Source organism: Bison bison, unplaced genomic scaffold (assembly GCF_000754665.1).
Source record: "Bison bison bison isolate TAMUID 2011002044 unplaced genomic scaffold, Bison_UMD1.0 scf7180017864464, whole genome shotgun sequence".
Taxonomy (NCBI): Eukaryota; Metazoa; Chordata; class Mammalia; order Artiodactyla; family Bovidae; genus Bison; species Bison bison.
Genome location: NW_011495025.1, coordinates 6,244,839 through 6,269,279, shown reverse-complemented (window position 1 = coordinate 6,269,279; position 24,441 = coordinate 6,244,839). Strand labels below are relative to the sequence as shown.

General features: G+C 40.6%; 1 protein-coding gene across 1 annotated transcript in view; it reads left to right on the top strand.

Annotated features, from left to right (window-relative positions):
* Nucleotides 1-24,441, top strand: part of PKD2 (polycystic kidney disease 2 (autosomal dominant)) — a 59,833-nt gene that overhangs the window by 23,574 nt on the left and 11,818 nt on the right. Inside the window, exons 5-11 of the mRNA XM_010860229.1 lie at nt 6,936-7,069; nt 8,733-8,983; nt 13,102-13,326; nt 16,276-16,504; nt 18,856-19,023; nt 21,529-21,710; nt 22,853-22,973. Of these exons, the coding sequence (XP_010858531.1) occupies nt 6,936-7,069; nt 8,733-8,983; nt 13,102-13,326; nt 16,276-16,504; nt 18,856-19,023; nt 21,529-21,710; nt 22,853-22,973 (1,310 nt within the window). The remainder of the gene's footprint in view (nt 1-6,935; nt 7,070-8,732; nt 8,984-13,101; nt 13,327-16,275; nt 16,505-18,855; nt 19,024-21,528; nt 21,711-22,852; nt 22,974-24,441) is intronic.

The following is a 24,441-nucleotide window of genomic DNA, read 5'->3' as shown; positions in this document are numbered from 1 at the left end:
AAAGAAAGGCAATGCCAAAGAGTGCTCAAACTACCGCACAATTGCACTCATCTCACACACTAGTAAAGTAACGCTCAAAATTCTCCAAGCCAGGCTTCAGCAATACGTGAACCGTGAACTTCCATATGTTCAAGTTGGTCTTAGAAAAGGCAGAAGAACCAGAGATCAAATTGCCAACATCCGCTGGATTATCGAAAAATAAGAGAGTTCCAGAAAATTCCGGGAGTTGGTGATGGACACGAAGGCCTGGCGTGCTGCGATTCATGGGGTCGCAGAGAGTCGGACATGACTGGGCAACTGAAATGAAACTATGGTGGAGGTAATGAAGATAATGATGAACTCCCTCAAAAGACCCCAGGTATGTACTGTTACAATCTGTGCCCCCAACCCTGCAGCAGGCCACCACTGACCCACGCCTTTGCCGGAGACTCCAGGACAGCCACAGGCAAGTCTCCTGTGGGGTCACTATTCCCTTCTCCTGGGTCCTTGGTACACAAGGTTCTGTTGTGCCTTCCAAGAGTCTATTTCCCAGTCCTGTGTAAGTTCTGGCAGCTCTATACTGGGGTTGATGGCGGCCTCCTCCAAGAGGATTTATGCCATACCAACACCCAGAGCCCCTGTCCCTGTGGCAGACCACTGCCGACCTGTACCTCCACAGGAGACACTCAAACCTAGTTCTGTCTCAGTCTCTGTGGGGCCCGTGGGTCCTGGTGCACACAATGTTTGTTTGAGCCCTTTGAGCGGCTCTGGCGGGAACAGGGTTTGATTCTAAACGTGAATTCGCCCCTCCTACCGTCTTGTTGGGGCTTCTCCTTTGCCCTTGGATATGGGGTATCTCCTCACAGCCACTCCAGTGCCTATGGTCTTACTGGGGTTTTTCTGACCTTGGACATGGGGTATCTCCTCATGGCTGAACCAGCAAAGTGCAGCGCCTGCTCCTGACCTTGGATATGGGGGCGGGGGGTGGGGGGGCTTCTCTGGTACTTTAACCACATCAAACTACTTTACAAGTCTCAAAAGGGTTTGGACTGTGCTGTCCCCTTCCTGTTGGTCCATTTAGTTCCTCTTTATCCTTCAGGATCAGCTTGAGAGCCAGATCTCTGGAGAAGCCTTTATCAACCCTCCCCGAAGCGTGTGCCCCTCAGGGTGGATCTCAGACTAGTTCACACACCTCTCCCTCAGTGCCAGGAAGCAGCAAGGCAGCGGGAAGGTGCATCTCAGAAATGGCCCATCAGTGTTCCCACTCAATGTGCATGACTTTGCCCATTTTCATTTTCTCTCATGTTCATTAGTACTTCTTTTCCTTCACTGCCTGCTAAGTCGCTTCAGTCGTGTCTGACACTTTGCAACCCCAATGGACTGTAGCCCACTAGGCTCCTTTGTCCCTGGGATTCTTCAGGCAAGAATACTGGAGCAAGTTACCATGTCCTACTCTAGGGGATCTTCCCAATGCGGAGATCAAACCCACATTTCTTATGTCAGGCAGATTCTTTACCACTGGTGCCACCTGCAAAAGCCCCTTTCCTTCAGTAATACAGAGCTTTTCTTAATATGACAACTGAAACTGTGCAAGCCTAAACTTTCTTTGATTTCTGTGTAGTACTCTGCATATGTAAGCACTTTTTAGTTTGTAGAGACCCTTCAAATATCTGTTGCTATTTAATTTCCGCCACATCCCTGTGAGGATACGGTACAATCAGAGCCAGCAGAGAAGTCACATTTCCTGTTAATCATGATGGCGTTACTCCCTCTGTGGTAGATGATCTGGAATACTGAGAGTAAGGCACATATACATTACATCTGGTATATTTATATTTGTGTGACCGTTTTTTATTTCCTCTTAGGCTGGCCCAAGAATTATTAAGAGAAAACATTTTAATTTCTACATGGTTGGCTTTTATCTCTATCTTTGTTCATCCTTTAAGAACATATTTCCACATTTATGGTTAAAAACTATTGTTTGGTTGGTTTGGGGAGGTCTCTTTGATGGGGGTTGTTTAGAGGTTTTTGTTTGCTTTGGGTTTTTTGGCTTTAAACAACAAAAATACTCTGGAGGATAGAAGCCTGAAATCAAGGTGCCTGCAGAACCAGGCTCCCTGTGAAACCTTCAGGGAGTTTTCCTTGCCCTTTCCTCACTTATGATGGTTTGCCTGCAGACTCTGGTATTCTTGGTGTATATCTGTATTATGCTAATTCTCCGTCTTCACAGGCCTTCTCCCTGGGTCCTTCTTTGTTCACATGTCCATCTCCTTATAAGGACACCTGCCTGGTTGATCTTTAATTTCAAGGATTTGCAGGTGTTTTCTTTGTGGCCTAGAATATTCTTAAATGTTCCATGGAGATTCAAAAAAGAACGTGAGTGATCTCCTTTGACGCAGTATTAAGTGTGATATATATATATACGTTAGGAATTCTTCAGGCAAGAATACTGGAGTGGGTAGTCATTCCCTTTTCCAGGGGATCTGCCCAACCCAGGGATCAAACCCAGGTCTCCAACATTGCAGGCAGATTCTTTACTGTCTGAGCTCCAGGGAAGCCCATACATTAGGTTATCTATTCTATTAAAACCCCTACTATCCCTTGATCACTTTTATCTTTTTTTCTCTGTCAAAGTTTGAGAGAGATAAATTTAAGTTTCCAACTACTATTGTGGTTTTGGTAATTCCCTTCTATGTATCTTGATATTGTATCTTATGTATATTGATATTGTTATTCAGTGCATAAAAGTTCACTATAGTTAAATTATTGTCGAAAGTATCAATTATCAACATAAAATAATCTTTCACTTTAACTCAATACTCACCTTATAATCTCCGTATCAGATTATTGTACCATTTCACACCTTTTGTATATTTAATATATATTTTCTCACTCCTTAACTTTTTAATTCATTTTGAATGGGTCTGATAAAAATTCTAAAATATATTTAAAATTTTTAATTCATATTTAAGACTTTGTCATCTAGTAAATTTAACCTCTTCACATTTCATGCTTTTGTCCAATATTTCTCCCATCTTGTTTTTTTCTCTCTTTTTATGCTTTCCTGTTACTTTTCATTTTCTTTTCTTGTTGCTGTTGTTACACTGGAAATTTTCTCTTTGCTTTTTATTCCACTGATTTGGAGTTTATACAGTGCAATCCCCTTTATATAGTTTTTAGTATTTGAGCCAATATTGTTTCAACCATATTAAGAATAAAATGGTATTTATAACCTATTTTGAAATGCAGCCATGTTTTAAGAGAGCTTCAGTTAGTTTAAATGCTGATTATTTGGTGATACTGTGACAGTATTTTTTATTCTGGCTTATTTCTTAGAAAATTGAGAGTTAAGGACTAAATGGCAGAAAAGATGCATGCACACGGGGTATATATGTCTTCTTTACCTTGTATTTTTAAATATTTTTCTTTCTTTTCTGAGCTTCATTTATGGTTGTTTCATGCTATAACTTTTTTTCTTTACAATTCAGTTCACTTAAAGAGCATGTGTTACCTTCCAAGTGGGCTTTCCCTATCAGAGACTGAAAGGAGAAATGATGTAACAGTCTTACATTTCTGTTATATTTAACAGTATGCAAAATGTGTGTTAACATGCATTATTCCAGGTAGACTACACAAAAAGCCCTAGGTGTTACTATTCCTAATTTCTAGATAATAAAACTCAAGCTCAGTAAAGTTTAATACTTGTCCAAGATCCCAAGATACTGAAACCCACAATTAAGAACATAGAGGCTGACTTAAGGGTGAAGCAAATCTGAAAGTCAAACCCAAATCATTCTAACTCCAAATCCTAAATGTCCTTTAGCTACAGCCTAGGTAGACCAGTGGTCACGTATGGATGTGAGAGTTGGACTATAAGGAAAGCTGAGCGCCGAAAAATTGATGCTTTTGAACTGTGGTGTTCGAGAAGACTCTTGAGAGTCCCTTGGACTGCGAGGAGATCCAACCAGTCCATCCTAAAGGAGATCAGTCCTGGGTGTTCATTGGAAGGACTGATGCTAAAGCTGAAACTCCCAATACTTTGGCCATCTCATGGGAAGAGTTGACTCGTTGGAAAAGACCCTGTTGCTGGGAGGGATTGGGGGCAGGAGGAGAAGGGGACGACAGCGGATGAGATGGCTGGATGGCATCACCGACTCCATGGATGTGAGTTTGAGTAAACTCTGGGAGTTGGTGATGGACAGGAAGGCCTGGCGTGCTGCGATTCATGGGGTCGCAAAGAGTCGGACACGACTGAGCTACTGAACTGAACTGAATTGAGGTAGACTTGTGAAGCTGACCCCTGGAGTGTGTGGAGTTGTCACTTGAAGATATCCCTTGGACCAGCCCACTGCCTGGCACAAGGGAGGGGCTGAGTTCCTATTTGCCGATTGAATATGTTAGAATCATCATCCCCTTCAATGCTAGGTGGCCTTGTGCCTCTGGATGTCCAGCAGGTGGCGCTGTGTAGCCAAGAGGCTGTATCACTTCCCTTTAGTGAAGCTATTAAGAGTCCATACAGGTCCTGAGAATTTCAAAAGCAGTCTATTAAAAATAGAGGCCAGTAAAGGAGATACATTAAAAAATCAATGGCTAAATATATACATATCCATATACGTGTGTATATATATATATACATCATATATATATATATATGATATTTATAAATAAAAGCATTTAAATAGTTTGTTATAATTCTTTTTCAACAACCAGAAACCCACAGGTAAAAAATTTAAGCATGATCCACATTAACCAACCAATCCAAAGCAAATTGTGATTTCAAGTTAACTGAAAAAAAGTCAGTTTAATAATTGTTTAGTTGACTTTGGGGAGTCTCCACACCTCCTCTCGAGTGTGGTATCTGCTTTGGATCTGAAGGCCTTTGTAGAGTACGTTGTACTTTGTTCACCCCTGTGTGGGGACTGGTAGGCGGCGTGCCCCTTGGGGACACCATGAGCTGCTCTTCTTGAGGACAGAGATCACATGTTGCTCCTTTTCATGTACAACATCTTGTCCCATCAATGTGAGTGGATTAAAAGTCCAAACCTGTAACTGGTCCAATGTGGTTTAAGAGGTGGCAAGCCATGTAACACTGAAAGAGGAGTATTCTTGTCCTAATTAGTGGGTCATAGGATGACATGGAGGGAGACTAAGGGGAGGGACTGGAAGATGTCCCTACCCTTCTTGATATAGCACACGAGCAATGTGGTTGTCTGTATTCATTGCTCCACTGACTGCTCGAGTTGGACTTGCAGACTCGTTCATGTTCGGGTCACTATTGTCCACTCCTCTTTTAATTCTGTAGTATACTTGGGTGGGAAAGGGGACTAGGTGAGGGAAAGATTTTACTAAATACCACTTAAACCCCAAATCACTTACTATGAGGTTTTAAAATGCATTTTATGCTGTCCTGAAGATTATTACAGAATCAACTAAGTATTCACCACTTCCTGAGTGTTGAGAACTGTGGTCAAAAGATGTACAAAACCTCTGTGATCAAAAGAAACATAAGAAGTATTTCCTTCTTCTTGAAGTATATAGGCATGCTTAGGTATTATACCTGTAGTCATTAGAGTTCAGCACAAGACACCACTCATTAAAGTGTTGAGATTTTTAATAGATTTGTTGTAGCGGTTTGGTTAGGGAGGAAGAGTCACCATTACTAGACTCTTAAGTGTCAACCATTATACTGGATAAATTTTAGTAATTTTTTTTTTAAGTACCAAAAACTCCCATGAGATAACTCATTATCTCCATCTTATAGAAGAGGAAACTGAGGCTTAGAAAGTTTAAGCTACTTGTATAGGTTACAAGCAACTTGTACAGGTCACAGACCTGATTTGTATAGGTCAGATTCAAATCCTAATCTCCTGTGACCTACTCAGAGTATGATCTCCTCTCCTTTCTCCAAGACCATTCAGAATGGGCTGATAAGATTGACAAGTCTCCACGGCAGAGCTGTGGCTTGAGTTTAGAGTGTGCCATACAAGATCTTGGAGAAGGAGATAGCAACCCACTCCAGTGTTCTTGCCTGGAGAATCCCATGGACGGAGAAGCCTGGTAGGCTGCAGTCCATGGGGTCACACAGAGTTGGACATGACTGAAGCGACTTGGCATACAAGATCTGGTGGGTGGGTGGGAGGCAGATGTGTCTGTGTTAGTCAGCATCCCAGAAGGAAAGAGTTGGGAGATGCAAGTGGTAATTAAAGTTTAATAGAGGGGCTGTTTACAGAGGTGTGGCAAGGTTACAAGAGTCAGCAAGGGGACATGAGGTGCTGGGAAGGATTCCCACCTCCAGGCCTGAAGGGACAGGAGAGGGAAGGGCATGGCATGAGGCCAGTCTGACTGGAAAAGAGATGCCCCCAGCAGCTGTGGCCACAGTTAGAGGGTCCTGCCAAACTGCATCCAGGTAGTGAGGGAGAGGGCAGAGGGGGAAACCCAACTCCTGGGCCCCCAGATCTCCTGTCCTGCCTCCTATTGACTGAATGCAGGGGAGCCCAGTGGTGCGGTCTGTAAGGGTCAGCTGTGAGGTGCAGAGAATGAGAATTGACCTGAGAATAAAGTGAGATTGGCCTGCCCATCCTATTGTGGAGAGAGTGAGCAGCAGCCCACAGCAGGTGGATGAGAAGCCCCAGGTGGCCTCTGCTGGGGGCATCAGACTCACTGGTGTGGATAGTGTTGCGGGAGGTGGTGGGAAGTGAAGTTGAAGGGCACATTGGAAGTCCCAAGCATCAGGATCAGAGACGCCTGATCTTAATCTGATATTCAGTAGTAAGCCAATTCTGTTTCACATGAGCCAATGTTAATTTATTTCTTTTATAAGCCAGAGAACTGGGGAGGAACCCTGGAAGAATGAAAAGGGAAGGAAGGCAGGATGGCTGTCTGTGTGTCTACTGAGATGGTGTGAGCGAGTGTGCCGGGTCCTTTGCACACTTCATTTGGCTTGTTCTGTCTTCCAGTGACCTATGGGATGATGAGCTCCAGTGTGTACTACTACACCCGGATCATGTCACAACTCTTCCTGGACACCCCAGTGTCCAAAATGGAGAAAACTAACTTTAAAACTCTTTCTTCAATGGAAGACTTCTGGAAGGTATTTGCAAATGACCTCTTTATCATTGAAAATTGTTCATTTGGCTTCATAAATTCAATTCAGTAGTGTCTACAGATCTTGCTGTGCACTTAACACTGGGTGAGATGCTGTAAGTTATGGTGAGTTGTTAGCACTCCTGTTGAGAACCTTGCATGTACCTTATCTCATACCTTACCTTATTTAACCCCCATTGTAACTGAATAAGGTAAGTACAAAAATCATGTCCCAGATTGTAAATGAAGAAACTGACATGCAGAGTGCTTACATGTGGCTAAGAAGTAAGAAGAATGGACTTCTCTCTGGTGTGACAGAGACTTCCTCATCCTAGGTTGTCATTCATTCAGTCATTCATGATGCAGTAAATATCTGTTGAGTATCTCCTAGGATATAAGGCCCATGAGGGCAGAATTTGATTGTTTTGTCTGTTTTACTTCTGTTTTTGTCTCTTTTGTTGATGGTGGCTTGTACCCCAGAATAGGGATTCATGTGCTTAGTACAAGGCAGGCGTATTCTTTCAAAGATCTCTAATGTAAAATTCAACCCAGCCCCTCCCCAAATTGTCACAAATTCCAACATTAACATTAGAGGATAAGCAATAAGCGATATCATAGGAAAAATATTAAACTGATATCGAAGTTATATCCAGAATCTAAGAATATGGGAAGGGAATTTGGAGAGAAAATGCTTGTTTCCTCCTGGGGAAATACTTTCTAACATTCTTCTTATACTCTGGCGTCACAGCTGTTGATTTAAAGATAGAGGAAGTGGATCACAAGAACCAGAGTACACTAAATAATGCCTAAAAATTCTTGGAATCAAAAACCACATATATAAATCTTCCCCATTTCAATAAAGCAAAGCATTTCATCTCAGTTGACCCTCTGATAAAGATAAGACACTGGGAAATAACTCAGTGTGACAAAAGTGAGTTTGTCATCCCTAGAGGCAAACTAAGATGTCTCACATATACACAGTTCTGTGATGATGAGTGCAAACTCTAAAAACAGAGAGGAGGAAGAGGGGGTGGGGGCTAGAGGGTTCACAATATGACGGAAAACTCCAGACAACATAAAGATCCACCAGATAGCAGACTGGTAATCAAAGCAATAGTCTTTTATCTCTGCAATGATAATGAACCATGATTACTATGTGGGATGCTATTTTAATAAGGGAAAGTGAAATTGATCATGGTTATAGATTTATGCAAATGACACCACCACCCCCCCACCCCCAGCCTTTAGAACTAGGGTAAAAAAAATCCAAGTTACTATTTATGAAGTGCCCACTTTGTGCCAGGTATAGCAACCACACAAAAGACAGATATTACAGGGACTTCCCTGGTAGTCCAGTGGTTGGGACTCCACTGCAGGGTGTGCAAGTCCGATCCCTGGTTGAGAAACTAAGATCCCACATGCCACGTGATGTGGCCAAAAAATAAAATTAAAAAAAAGATAGATATTACAGACACTCGAGTCCTCGCAGCTATATATTAAATGGTGGAGCATGAGTGGAGCAAGGTCCAGTTCCTCTGACAGCAAAGCCCACCCTTGTCACTCTGCCCTGTTCACAGAGGTGTCAAACTGTGGGTCACACAAGCATTCCAGGAAGAAACAAGGCCGCCTCTGAGCTTGGAGCTTTTCAAAAATGTTGCCTTTGCTTTCAGTTCACAGAAGGCGCCTTGTTGGATGGGCTCTACTGGAAGACGCAGCCCAGCAACAGAACGGAAGCCGACAACCGAAGCTTCATCTACTATGAGAACCTCCTGTTAGGGGTACCACGTATACGGCAACTCAGAGTCAGAAATGGATCCTGTTCCATCCCCCTGGACTTGAGAGATGAGATTAAAGAGTGCTATGATGTGTACTCCGTCAGCAGTGAAGACCGGGCTCCGTTCGGCCCTAGAAATGGAACAGCGTAAGTGTCTGTGGCTTGTGGACCTGGGCCCTGGCTTCTCATGGACATTCATTCCATCATTTTCTGACCCCTTCACCAAGGAGAATTTGTCTTTAATGCTTATATTTAAGGCTGCGGCCAAACTTTGGCTTCTCAAGTTTTCTCTACTTTTAACATGCTTCAGCTTCCACATATATATTTTTCAAAAGGCTTAATTATTGACCCCATCCCCACAGGCACAAAGCTACCTGGGCCTTCAGAGGTTTCTTTTAAGATGCCTGGATCCTGTGTTTATAGATCCAGTGCCATGGTTCACTAGGTTGTTTCTAGGAAGGGAAAAGATCTCTTCCCCAGGAAGCTAAAAATAGGAATTAGCAAAGAAAGCACCTCTCTGATACAACCAAAGACCCCTGCTGGGGGCAGGGAAGAGTGTGAACTTGGAATCTTCCTCCATTGAGTTTGAGATCTCTCTCCTTATTCAGTGTTTTTCAGATGACTTTAAAATAAAATCTTATTTTGGCAAAGGCAAAAAAAAAAAATTTCTTTTGATACAGAAATTCTTTTTTATTAGCTGTTAGAAATAAATTTGTGTTCCAAGTACAATTATTTTAAGTGTATGATAAGTTTTTGAGGCAGTTTTTCTGTCTGGTTTAAAACCTGTCCTCAAATGTGTGTTTATGATTTTGAGTACATATCTACATTGTGTTTATTTGCAGGGATTTTTTAGTGTTCTTTGATAACCATACTTAAAACATCTTGTGTATCAAGGGAGGGCAGTCATTATTTCTAGAATTATTATAAAAAGTGAGAAGAGCTCTCAGGCTGTCCCAAGGTGGATCTCTTGGGTCATGGGCCCTGGGTAAGTCACTATGGGTAGAATTTTCTTCTAAGCTTTATTAAACTCTTTTTGGGTTTCTCTAGATCCCTTTGTTGGGAACTAAGATCCCAGAATCCATATTAGTTGACACACTTGAGGGCAAACACCTTTTCTGTAACCAGGTTCCTTGTCATTCATCCAGTGCACACCCTCTTTAATGCCTCGGCCTGTAGGAAACAAACTTACTACACATCAGATTTAGAGTAAAGGGACTGAATCCTCAAAACACAATTTTTCCAGGTTGTGAAAAATGATTTTGTTCTCTAATGCTCCATTTTCTAGTTCTTGCAAAGTATAAGCATGTGTTTAAACTGTGGCTCCTTATCTCATATTTTTATTTATTTTTTTTTTCTTATCTCATATTTTATTTCATGTCTTGATAAGAGAGATGTATGCAGCCTCTACTCCGTGCCAGGTGTTATTTAAAAAGTGAATTCATGCATTATCTCCTCTACTTTTCACAGAACAACTTTGAAATAGGTGTCAGTTCCACTTTATAGACGAAAAGATGGAGGCTCACTTATCCAAAGCATTTCCGCTAGTAAATGGAACCATGCTAGGATTTAACCAGCTTGACTCCAAAGCGTTTCTTCTGTGATACCACATTGCTTCTTCCATATTAATTATGTTACTCTGGTGGTTGCTGTTGCCCTAAGCTTCCTGTCAGAATTCAAGCTTCTTGATGGCAGGAACTCTGTTTTGTTCAACCAGTATATTTCCAAAGCTTTGAACAGTACCAAGAACATCCAAAATGTTCAGTAAATACATGTTGGATACACAGTGAATTAGTGATTTTCCATGCAGGGTTGGCTATGAAGGGGTCCTTCCTGTGTGTATTTCTAAACCATCCCTGATCCTGCCAGAATCTGAGTTATTCCCATTTCGCCTTCCCTTCATCACCATACTTCTTGAAAGAAGAGTCTTCACTGCTTCTTCCTTTTCGTTACCATTGATTCACACCTTAACGCTTAAGCCTTTGCTTTTGCCATCTCTCTCGGAAGCTACTACTGGGCTTGTTCTATTTGCCGATCCACTGATCCATTGCCAGCCTAATCCTCATCAACCCCTCTGCAGGATACGGTCTTGTTGGTTGCTTGTTCTTTTGACTTTGGTGAGTGATAGTGAAATAGAGTTCCTCTTAATTCTACAACTCCCTTCCTCTCTCTTATTTCCAGGTTCTATATTCAGATCTCTATCTTTTCTTTCGTTATACTCTCTCCTTTGGTATTTAGATGGCTCCCATTCTCTTCTCTGTTTGATGATTCACTGTTTCTTCAACAAATATACTGAGTGTTAACATGTGCCAGGCATGTTCCCAGTGAATTCTCCCTTTTCTAGAAATGCCCTTGGTGCTGGCTGGAGTGAAGAAGCAATGTTCTGTCACTGCTAACATTCGAGTGATAGAGGATGAGTCTGCATGCTACCTGTAGCTCCCGTCATTCAAAATGCCCCAAACTGAACTCATCACTTTCTTGTTGGATCTGAACTCCCTCCTGTACACGGCACCACCATCTTTGAATTGCCCAAAAAGAGACTCAAGGCATTTTTCAGAGGTCTCCTCTCACTTGCCCCAACTTCCAAATCAGTGCCAGGTTCTGTTGACAGTCACTGCCATGGCCGTGTCAGTTCTCCCTTTTCCTTCCCATCTCACTGCTCTAGTTCAGGCCTCGTCGCCTCTTGATTCTTGTAGGGACAGCTGACTCAGCTGTGTTGGGGTCCGCGGGACCACCCCCAGGTTCAACAAGTTGCTCGAAGAGCTCCCTAGATTCAGCATATACTCACAGCTACGGTTTATTGCAATGAAAGGGTATATGCAAAAGCAGAGAAAGGGACAGGCACGTGGGGCAGAGTCTGGAGGAAACCAGGTGCAGTTTGCAAAGGTCCTCTCCCAGCGGAGTTGCGGGGACATGCTTCCTTCCTCCAGTAACACACTGACAACTCATAGGAAACGTTGTCTGTTCAAGATGCTCATCAGACACTTGGTGCCTGCCCTGTTTTACTGGGTGCTGGTCACATACGCAGGCTCTGCCTGGCATATCCTCAAATCCCAGACTCCCAGAAGCAAAGCAGACATGCAGCATAAGCCACCTTGTTTGTATAGAAGCCTAGGTACCTCAAGCCACTGTTTCTGGCCAGAGAAAGTGTTTTATCAGTGTAGGGAGCTATTTACCACCTAAATTCCATATAGCAACTGAGGACCAACCTTGCAAGCAGGGCTTTTTAAGAAACGGTGGTCTAAGACCCGCTATGTTGACTCTTTTCTGCCTGTGAATTCTCTGTTCCTCACCACGTCAGGCTTGTCCACAGCCACCAGAGTAACCCTGTTCTATGCCTCCCAGAAACCTTCACTTCGGTGACCCTGTGAGGCCTGCCCCTCACTGCCTGACCACAGTCTATCTTTCAGCCTTCTCTTCTTCATCATATGGGAGCCAAACCAAACTACTGGCAGATACCTTGTACTTCCTTGGCTCTGCAAGGCTCGGGCTTAAAAATACCATCCCCATCTCCCTGTGTAAGTCTGAATCCTGCTTACCTTCCACAGCCTATGTTCAACATGTTTTCTTCCCAAATCCTTCTCTGATTCACATTTCTCTTCATCACTGAAGCTTCAAAGATTAGCTTCCCTCAGATTGGTCCAAGCAATCTCTCTGTGCTTCTTCTTTGGTTCTTATTATCTGCTACCTTATATCTTCATGGTTTAATTACAGCTTATAAATTTCGGAGAGAAAGGATCTTGGTTCATCGTTCTATCCTCATTAATGCCAAAGGATCATCTGCTTCCCAAGAGCCTCTATAAATGTCTGTGGATTAAATTCCCGATGCTCTGTGGAGTCTCCCTTAGTTCAGTTGCTGCCAGTGGCACTTGATGAATTTGTACCTGTTTTGGCTGGAATTTTTGGGAGGCCTCAAGTCATCTAGTCCCAAAGTTACCCTGGGAAGGCAACCATATCAGCTGAGGACTAATAGAATAGACCTCTGAATACAGACACTTCTGGGGTAGGTTTCTGACTTTACTGTAAAAAGATTTGAGACAGAGCTGACCTCACTAAGCCTCAGGGCCCTTATTCCTAGAAGGGGGATAATAGCTGTTTGAGAATTATGTAAGAAAATGCAAAGCACTGTGGAAAGCACATTACCCAGCTTGATGAGACTTGCATTTATTTTTTATCAGTACCTATTCTATCTTATCAGGAACCAGTTGTCTCTGTAATTGCTCCAAGTGTTCCATTGATTTTACCTGTTTGTTTTGTTTTTTAATTAGTTGGATCTACACAAGTGAAAAAGACTTGAATGGGAGTAGCCACTGGGGAATGATTGCAACTTATAGTGGAGCTGGTTATTACCTGGATTTGTCAAGAACGAGAGAGGAAACAGCCGCTCAGGTTGCTAACCTCAAGAAAAATGTCTGGCTGGACCGAGGAACCAGGGCAATTTTTATTGACTTTTCAGTGTACAACGCCAACATTAACCTGTTCTGCGTGATCAGGTGTGTATGAAGAGCACTCATTCCTTCCGGTTCTGTGTATTTGTAAAAACATCCTAGTCTGGATTTTAAGCCAGAAAACCATTGCCTGCAGTTGTCTGCATGAGGATGAAAACCAAAAGCTTATTGGGATGGGGACATTTAGGGGAAAGGAGTTAGGTTCCCTGAATATTGCAAGTTAGGAAGAACCTTAAGTCTGGTCCAAGTTTATCCCAAAGCTGGAACTTTCTCAGATAAAGCACTGTGTTTTGCTAGCATTTATCCTTTCCCATTATGAAAATGCTCTGTTACCAAGGAGCCCTGGCATCAAAGCTTGTCTCACTTTCCTGAGTTTCTCAGTCTCATACGATGCCCTGCTACCAGAACACAAGCACAGTAGTCAGGGGCTGTGCCTGGGTTGAGCAGGATACCTAGGTATCTGCTCACACTTAAAAAGATTTACCAAAGACACATAAAGTTCCTTCTACCGATTCTGTAACGTCGCCATCGTGACCACTCTGCTAATAGTGAGGAAACTAACAGAAGATCTCACTGGCTTGTTTGGGCCTCTCATTCATCCATTCATTCAACAAACCTTTATTAGACACTTAGTATATGCCAGGCACTGTTCAAATCTTTTGGCATGCATCAGTGAACAGAATAAATTTCCCTGTCCTTGTAGAGCTCACATTCAATCAGGAGGAGATAATAAATGATAAACAATAAACCAAAGAAACAAATAGCACGTTAGAGGGCAGTGTGCTATAAAAAAGCAGAACTCTGGAGATTCAGCATCCACCCACTTTAATCCTCCTTGTGAACATGGTGCAACATCCAAACACTGCCAGCGTGAATTACTTGCACATATGTTTGTGCTGTCCGTGTTGTGTGCTCGATCGCTCAGTCGTGTCCGACTCTTGTGACCGCACCAGGCTCCTCTGTCCTTGGAATTTTCCAGGCAAGAATACTGGAGCAGGTTGCCATTTCCTACTTCAGGGGATCTTCCCGACCCAGGGATTGACCCACATCTCTTGAGTCTCCTGCCTTGGGAGGCAGATTCTTTACCACTGCGCCATCTGGGAAGCCCTGCACATATGTTTACCCACCAAATAATAAGGATAAATTGTTGTAGTAGCTTTATTTTTGAGACTAAACTCAAACTCTACATTATATAGCCAAGTGGATTTTCCCAGTCTTTGTATCTAACAACTTTTATCACATTAAATCACATTGTGATTTACATTAAATCAAGTAATAGATATTACTAGAAATGAACTAAAATTTGCTACAGTTATTATTGAACATCTAATGATTCTAGTGAGAACAGAAAGAGGATAAACACAAGCAAGCAACTCTGATTGACATTTAAGGAAGTAACATATATATGGAAAGTATAAATGAATATGTCTCACTTCCTTCCCACACTTCAAGAGTGAATCTTGTCAAGGCAGTTGCTTCATTTTTCTGCCTCATTGTTGCCTCAGTATCTGGAGGGGTTGACCATGCAGAACCAGAACGGGCAGAGAGATGACTCAGCACACAGAGGCCACTTCCTGCCCTTGCGAGTTTACACTGAGGCTGTCACAAGGCTCTTCATTTCAGTATTGCTCTCTGGTTTGTGGTTCTCACTCCTACTCTCTAGCACATCAAATAGGAAGGAAATAGGATACTGATACTATGAAGGAAGGAAAATGTTTCACACTGCTTTGACCAATTCTAATTTGCTGTAGTCCCTGCGTGTACTTGAGTGTTGCTCATGCTTGAACCTTAGATACTCAGGTTCTAGAGGTCCTGTCCTGTCCATTCTGTAGTGGGAGAGAGAGTTATGCCTAATAGCTGACTTTAGGTCTTTTAAAAGGTCTTTTTTTTTTTTTTGATATCTTGGTTATTATAGAACATGCTGAAAGGAACAAAGGAACATGGGTGTGTGGATACCTCAAGTTAAGGATCTAGAGAGTCTATTTCTAGCGTAAAGGGAAATTATACCATTAAGTGAATCATTTAACCTTCTCACTGTGACACCTGCAAAGGTGAATTTGGCAAGAAGCATCTTCATTTCAATTATGATAAAGCACTAAAGACCAGTGCCTTCAGTGGGAATGTAAAAACATATGTTACTCTTTCGGACAATCAGACATTTACTAAGCACCAATTCACTATAAGGTTCTGGGAAGTTCCAATAGCAGGAAGGTTTCCTAAGCAAATATTCAATGCTGATTCACCAAATGCATGAATGAGAAACTCGGTCCCTTTCTTTATCTGTATACAAAACAGACATCCTACTTCTCAGCTGGGCCATAGGTGTTTTGAATGATGACACAAACTTCTTATGTTCTTCATGGCCCATTTGAATGACTTACATTTAATAGAAGTCTGAGAAAGGCTTGTTTGATTAATTTCTGCATTTAAAAAACAATTATACAGCATTCTGAGTAGTATGACTACCAGAAAAGTAAATGGGAGACTGAGGAGAAATAATCTCTTTGGGAGGATTTGGGAAGACAAGATTTGTTCTTCTTGTGACATGGAATTCTACAAGGAGGGGGTTACTGGCTGTGATAAGAACATTTTGTCACTTGTTTGGAGTGACCTGTGGTGGTCATCCCAAACTAGGATGGCTAGGGCTTCCCAGGTGATGCTAGTGATAAAGATCCCACCTGCCTATGCAGGAGATGTAAGAGTTGCAGGTTTGATCCCTGGGTTGGGAAGATCCCTTGGAGTAGGAAATGGCAACCCACACCAGTATTCTTGCCTGGAAAATCCCATGGACAAAAGAGCCTGGCGGGCTACAGTCCATGGGGTTGCAAAGAGACACGATTGAGCGCACACACACAATTGGGGTGACTTGTGGTTGCAGTTTTATTGCCTTCTAGTGTAGGGACAGAGTAGATGACTGCATCATACATTCTTCCCTGACTGCATCCATGTGTTGTTTTTGATGTTATTGTTTTCATTGTTCTTATTACAATGCAGGTTACTGATCGAATTCCCAGCAACAGGAGGTGTGATCCCATCTTGGCAATTTCAGCCTGTAAAGCTGATCCGCCATGTTACAACTTTTGATTTCTTCCTGGCAGCCTGTGAGATTATCTTTTGTTTCTTTATCCTTTACTATGTGGTGGAAGAGATATTGGAAATTCGCATTCACAAGCTACACTATTTCAGGAGTTTCTGGAATTGTCTGGATGTTGTGATCATTGTGGTAGGTTGGAGAACAACACCAAATCTCCTCTCTGTTATAGAAGCGTGTTAGAGTCTCTGCTGTCCTGACTTTTGTGGGTCTTTATCTTCCTGAAGGAGAATCTAAAATTCTCCTCTGTGATAACAGCTTCAATGTTCCTAATTGTCTCATTTTGCATGAGTAACCCTTCTGCCTATGACGTGAAGAGGCATTTACAATAGGCTGTCGTTTGGCCACACTAATAATAAGAATAGCTTATTGATTCATATTTGGCTTTGGCATGCCATATGAGATGTGGGAGAGATTATAATGTTTTGCTTATTCTGTTTTGGTAGTGGTGTAATAGGTACATTTGCAAAATCCTACACATCATAGAATTTTAAATATTTGGATAAAAATAAATACAAACAGAATTCTAACACTTTCTTGTCACTTGCGTTTACATCATGGAATTTGAGGCTAGTTTTTTGGCTCAGCAGCCACAGAATTTTGCAAATATTTTCTTGGAAACTGGCTTCCCTATGCTATTGTTGTTATTTTTTTTAACTCAGTACTGACAAGACAACAATTCAGACTGTGCTTTTATAAGTACAGGAAACAGTTACTGGAACCCTACTTCTCCTTTGAAACCTTTTCTGACCCTGTAGAAATAGGGCATGCTTTCTGTGAAGCTTATATCAAAAAAAGAAAATTCTTCTGTAGATAGAGATGAGAATCTCAAAACTCAGAGTCACATAATGACCCAAACTCTCATAAATTCTCTTTCTTCTCTTTTCTCTCTCATTCTCTATTTTGAAGGAAGAGTCTCAAGGAAATTCAGTGTCTTTCTATGATATGATGCTGATGGCCTTCCCTGGTGATTCAGCTAATAAAGAATCCGCCTGCGTTGCAGGAGACCTGGGTTCAATCCCTGGGTTGGGAAGATCCCCTGGAGAAGGGAACGGCTACCCACTCCAGTATTCTGGCCTGGAGAATTCCATGGACTGTATAGTCCATGGGGTCGCAAAGAGTCGGACATGACTAAGAGACTTTCACTTCACTTTACTTGTGTGTTTTTATAAACATTTGCCCTGGGCAGAGCTAAAACAAAGGGTACCTAGTTAGAGTTGGTAAAACTTATTTTTAGATTCAGTCAGTCAGTCTATGCAGAATACACTTATCAGTGTATTCCAAAAAGCTCAAAGGAAATATTCCTACCACCAGTGCAAAAAATACTAGGTGCAAAAAATACTAGGTTAAGACTGGGACTCCTTTACAGAGAAGAAAAGGAAGGTGGTGAGGTGGTCTTTTTCATCTGTGGTTGGCAGCCAGTCAGGTCTTGACTCTGATAATCACCAAGACAGCCATCCCAGCAAGGGCTGATGAAGTGGTCTGTGACCATGAGAAGAGAGAGAGAATGAACAGCAAAGGTCACAGCACTTGCTGCAGCCCAACTGCCATGGATTCAGGATCTACGTGAGGGCCAAACATTTATGGTTGGCCCTTAGCACTTTCCACGCATACACGTCCATCCAGAGGTGATGAATGCAAGTAGGGCCCAGTATTCCCCTCAAACCTGGTTTATAGCCCAGAACCAAAGCGGATATGAAGAGTTGTATGGTCGTGAGTTAAAGGGCAGAAACAGGCAAGGGGGCCCTCTGGGCTACATCCTCCCACTGCAAGCCTTCTCAAGCCCTCTGTGCCCATCATTCCCACCATCTAAGACCAAGCTCCTTCTTTCTTCTCACGAGCACTCCTTTTAATATGTCTCGATTTACCCTTCACCTGTGTTGTGTGATGTCAGCTTCTTCGAAGGTTTTTGTACTATTTGTCTTTGTGTGTTTATTTGCTCTTGAACCAGAGTATAATTTTCTTGAAGACAAAGTTTGTACTTCTTACTTCCATTTGTTCCTCTTGATCCCTACCACAGTGCTGTAGGTGCAGATATCCATGTATTTGTTGAATAAAGGAAAGGATAGATGGCTAGAGAGTGAGGAAATAGCCCCACAAATGAAAACAGAGAGTGAGATGAGGCCTGAGAAAGCAGAAGAGTAAGTGATTTAAAGGAAGGTGGCAGAAAAAAACAGAAGGCGTTCCTGTGTGATTTGTTTTGTAATAAAGTGACATCTCGGGTGTGTGCACATACACGTGTTCTCACTGAAATTCTGTTTCTAACTAAGGAAGCGCAAGTAGTGTATTGTTTCACTTTTTATGGCAGTGCTTACCGCTTTCTCTCTGGGTGTGTGAGTGACTTTTATGAATGCCATTGGGTGAATAGAGTGGTGAGCCCTAGAACTAATACACTGGTGAAGGAAAAAACTAGTGATTTTAAGGTGAGCTATAGATTTCTAGAACACTGTAATAAAATCTTTATTTAATCTTTTGTTTTCCAGCTATCAGTGGTCGCTATAGGAATTAACATATACAGAACATCAAATGTGGAAGCTCTGCTACAGTTTCTAGAAGATCAAAATACTTTCCCCAACTTCGAGAATCTGGCATACTGGCAAACACAGTTCAACAACATAGCTGCTGTCATAGTGTTTTTTGTCTGGATTAAGGTAATTTATAAATTTCACGTTCAGATTTTTAATATTTTTTCTTCTTTTTGTTAGTGTGAGTCACAGAAAGTGTTGAAGGACCTGAATTTGCTTCTGTGGCCAAATTGAAGTAGCCAAAGCTGCTCCATGTATTATGACTGAAACAAACGAGCAGGACTCTCATGATCCTTTATCTTCACTGTTGAATGAGGCTCCTGGTTTCTTGCACTCTTGCAAGAACTGTATTTGTAGGTTTTGTTTAATAAATGTATTAAGAGCCCTTTTCAGTGTGTCTGCTGGCCTAGGGCACCTGGCTATATGGAGACAGAGACAGGTTCGAATTTTACCTAATGTGGGGTGACCAGGTGAAGGAAAAGGAACTAAGAAGGGGGAAGGATGGGGAAATGGAGGGGAGAGAGACTGCATTGGAAATGTTCTCTGGAAACAATGCCTCCTTTCCAGGTAGAGGTCTTAGGGAAGCTTTACCTAGAATTGAGGTTGGACAGACACCTCCTCCAAGTAGTGCCTTCAGGACTCATTTCCTTCTTCTCCTAAAGCATCACATGCATTTCCTTGTATGTGAAAGCGTGAGTCATGTCATATACAATAAGCCTCAATTCTGGAGATGCAGGAAATTTTAGTTCTTAGACAGCTGCCAGACTGTCACCAGTTAAGTTTTGTGATTGTGCCATCCAGATAGTAACTGCTATTAGTCACAAGTGACTAGATTTTAATTTAAAATTTAAAGTTGTATTGAAGAGCACCTTTATAGAGGGGACTTTCCAACAGTTACTTATTTTTTGGAATGGTATTCATAGCTGGAAAGCCTGAGATTAATCAGGGGGTTTAGACCTTGTCCTGAGTCTCTCATGCCATTTTTTCATTTACAGATTTGTTCAAGAGAAACTATCACTAACATACCAAGCCATTATCACAAACTGTAATAATAATCACAATCTCATAGAAATACTGCTGGCAGCTGTATTAAGTAATGTTACAACAACCATCAAAAATGTCTTGTTATGGCCAGAAACAGTTTGTAAGAGGTCTTTAAGTAAAATGCTAGATATTTTCTTTCAGTATGTGCCTCAGGCTAAGTGTTTAATTTAGTGCTTCACCTGTGAATATTTCACTCCCTAGACCATGGGAACCATTAAGTTCTTTAAGGCAGGGATCAGAACTCTCCTTCTGATGGATGTCTCCATGTCCTTCCACCAGGGCTCCTAGCTAGAACTGTGTGGGATTCGTGCCCTCTGGGCTGGAGCTGCCCACTTTGGGCCGCGTCCTCAATGCCTCGTCTACAAAAATGCACAACGTGGCTGTGCAGTCAGAGCCTGGTGCAAATGCTTACTCTGTACCCTGGCCAATGCCTGGCACACAGCTGATGCCCATTAAATAACAGTTACTAATATTCAATAAGTATTTTCTGGAGTTTTTTTAACTAGTGTTTTTTTTTAGGTTAACTCTTTTTGTTTTTGTTGGACTATAGTTAATTTACAGTGTGTTAGTTTCAAATGTGTAGCAAAGTGATTCAGTTATATATATATTCAGATTCTTTCCCACTATTCCTAGAGAAGGGAACACTACCCACTCCAGTACTCTGGCCTGGAGAATTCCATGGACAGAGGAGCCTTGCAGGCTGCAGTCCATGAGGTTACAAAGAGTTAGACACGACTGAGCAACTTCCACTTTTCCTTCATAGGTCATTGCAAAATATTGAGTGTCACTCCCTGTGCCTTACCTAGCTAGTTTTCATTTGTGCGTTTTTTCCCTTTTATTTTAGTCTTTCTAGGGGAAAAATATCAATGATCATTTTAATTATAATTAAACTTGTTTTCTCTGTGTTTTAACCAACATGTGAAATATAAGTGACATGAGGGCAGGGGCTTTGCTCTGTTCACTGGTATATTCCCACTCCAAGAACAATGCCTGGTATATGGTAGTTCCTCAACAAATGGGATAATATAAGTTGCTGGATTTGAAAAAAAAAACAAAACACATCTTTTTTGTCTCTCTCTTTTTTTGTTGTAAAATATACGTAAAAAGTCTACCATTTTAACTACTTTTAAGTGTATAATTCAGTGGTATTAAGTATCTTCACAGTGTTGTGAACCATCACCACCCTGCATTTCCAGAACTTTCTCATCATCCATGCTGCAACCTTTTTATCTGTTCAACACTAACTCCCCATTTCCCTCTATCCACTCAACACTAATTGTTTCTCGTTTTCTGCAGCTCCTGGGAACCTCTATTCTCCTTTCTGTCTCTATGAATTTCCCTACTCTAGGTACCTCATATAAGTAGAATCATGTAATATTTGTCTTTTTGTGTGTGGCTTATTTCACTTAGCACAGTGTTTTCAAAGTTCATTCATGTTGTAGCATGCATCAAAATTTCATTCCTTTTTAGGGCCGAATAATGATCCATTGCATGTATATACCACATTCATCTGTGGTATATTTTGTGGTAATGGGTAATGTGGTATATTACCCATTCATCTGTGTATATTTCCCCTCTCTTTTGCAGCTCTTCAAATTTATCAACTTTAACAGGACCATGAGTCAGCTCTCTACAACCATGTCTCGGTGTGCCAAAGACCTCTTTGGCTTTGCGATTATGTTCTTCATTATTTTCTTAGCATATGCTCAGTTGGCATACCTTGTCTTTGGCACTCAAGTTGATGACTTCAGTACTTTCCAAGAGTGTATGTAAGTATATATGAAATTAAGAAGACAAATTTAATCAGAGAAAACACTGCCTTCTCAAGGTTAAAGAAACCTTCATGGTGGCTGTGTAACTACCAAATGTTTAAAAGTAGTGGTTTAAAATGAGAATTAATTCTCTTTTCAAAAACATTAACCCACCAATGCAATTATGACAATAATTTCTGAAATGCTAATGTTTAAAATAGAGCCTAAAAATACCATAGTAAGATATAGAATAACAGTTATCATAAACCAGCTCTGTCCCAAAGAATGAGGTCTTCTCAACACTAAATGCAGATGGTGGCATTTAAGACACAATTTGCCTCTATTTTTATACCTATCAAATATTGTTGCCATACATTTAAACTTCAGCTTATATTCTAAGAAAAAAAAAAGCTATTTCTAATATTCAAGGAGAAGCCCAAACCAATACAGGAATTTTCAGGTTTTGTCCCAAAATTCATAAACATAATATTAGAAATAGGTAAAGTAGCCAGTATCAGACTTCCATGGCCTGTACAAAGAAGTTAGTTAGGAAAGATGATGGTCATGATAATAGAAGTTAATAGGGTTTTGTGTACAAGAATGCCTAAAAAATGGTACTGTTTCATGAAAGTTGGGAATGGAAACAATTTTACTGATTAAGACCCAGCATCTGGCAACACACAGCTGTTCCTGACCCCACTTAAAGTGCATTGAGAATATTGGATCTTCAAACACGTACAATTTTGGCTATCCTTCAAAAATCTTTTTTTCTAAAGAGATTTTAAGTTCATATGCAGGGTGACCATTGTGAAGATTTAGAGTTATCATCTTTTACCTAGATTATATATTACATTCTTATAGTCAATTGCTTTTTAAGTCATCTAATAATAATTATTATGTTTTCTTTTTAACCAAATGAAAATAACATATTTTGCATGAAAGCATATTATTTTTATTCTAGAAGGCTTTTAATTGCTCATATAAGTAGCAAGAGTTTTCCCAAGGGGTTGACAATTTTCTGTTATTTGGCAGCTTTCCACATTGATTTTTAAAAAAGGTTCAAAAGTATGAAATTATCTTTTGAGCAATGTTATGTCAAAAGAATGCTGGACACTCTTTGTTTTTGTATTGTGGTGTTGTGTTTTGTTTTGTTTTTATAGCTTCACTCAATTCCGTATCATTTTGGGTGATATCAACTTCGCAGAGATTGAGGAAGCTAATCGAGTTTTGGGACCAATTTATTTCACTACATTTGTGTTCTTTATGTTCTTCATTCTTTTGGTATGTACACTTTTGTTTATAGTGAGGTGATTTAAACTTCATAAATCACCATTATAAATCATCATCTCTTCTTTTCTTTCACACTTTATTCTCTATCAGTTTTTTAAAGACCTGGGAAGTAGAAAAAAGTAAATATTAGAAAACATGTTTTGTTTTATTTCTCATTCATTCACAGTTTTAAGTCTTTACCAAATATCTTTTCCATGATCTTTCATCTATATATATGTACTCAATTTAAAAAAAAGTAAATCAAGTGCAGATTTATAGTTACCTAAAATAGTGCTTTGCCTAAGAAGTAGAATATGCTTACACACTTTTTTTTTTAAACACAAATGTCAGCACTTTCATGATCACTTGCTTGCATGACTTTTCATTTCTCTCCTTCTTCTTTTCTTTTTTAAAAATAGAAAATGACAGAGCAAGCCAGATGCAGGGTACCAGGAGTGACCTTTGAGTGAATTGTTGCTTGTGGAGGTCAAGATAGGTTGTTTTAACTTATTCATGTTTCATATACCTAGAGACTGCATGCAAAGAATATTTCAAATTTTAATTTAAAACTAAATCTCACAATGAATGGAAGTTGTTTTAAATTTTATTTTCAAAAATATTCCTCTTATTCTCTTGGTTTGGTACAAATTCAGGTTTTTAGCATTTTGGCCTTTAATTAAGTGTTTTTGAACAGCATTTTGTTCTTCATCTTAGCATTTAAACATTTATTTGTCCACTCCACTAAGTATTAAGTTAGCTTAACCTGAGCTGTGGGTATTTTTCATTTTAAACACTATCACTTAAGATTTTCCTTATATTAACTATATCTTAAGAAAAAACAGTGTTTCCATTTTTAATTGATTTTTGTAAAGATCCTTTGTATAAAGTTCATTAATTCAGTTGAGGAGCTCCAGAGTTGGTCCAGGTATTTAATGGTCAAGTATATGGTGTTTACTGATTGAAAATTAGATGTACTTTAATTGGACTGAAGGAATCAGGAATAGCACTTACATCTTGCTGTCTGTACATATCATGATTAGTTTTAAACTTAAGCCCCTTAAAAGTTTCTGTTTCCTGTCATATATCAAAGAAAAAAATAGAAGAGTAAGCCTTTGTCACTCTCTTACATTAGTAATATTTTGAATTCTGAAGCATCTGAATCCCAGAGTCTCTGCTAAGAGAACAGAAGTCAGGAATTAAGAGTTCTGCGGCAGACCCTTTAGTTGACTTCAGGCCACTAAGTTTTCTCTGTACATCAGTCTGCCAGAGAGAGACATGATCATGGCAATTGGAAATGCTCAAATGCGGACATATTTGAATGTTGGCTTCTAACAGGCAGTGCCTCCTAAATTGTTCAGTCATTTTATCAGATCAATGCCTGGAACATGAAAAACTCTTAGTTTTTGTCTTTATACTGAGATATTTATTTGTACTACTTCACAAAAAGGAATTGTTCTCCCTGTACCCTCCAGAGAGAGGG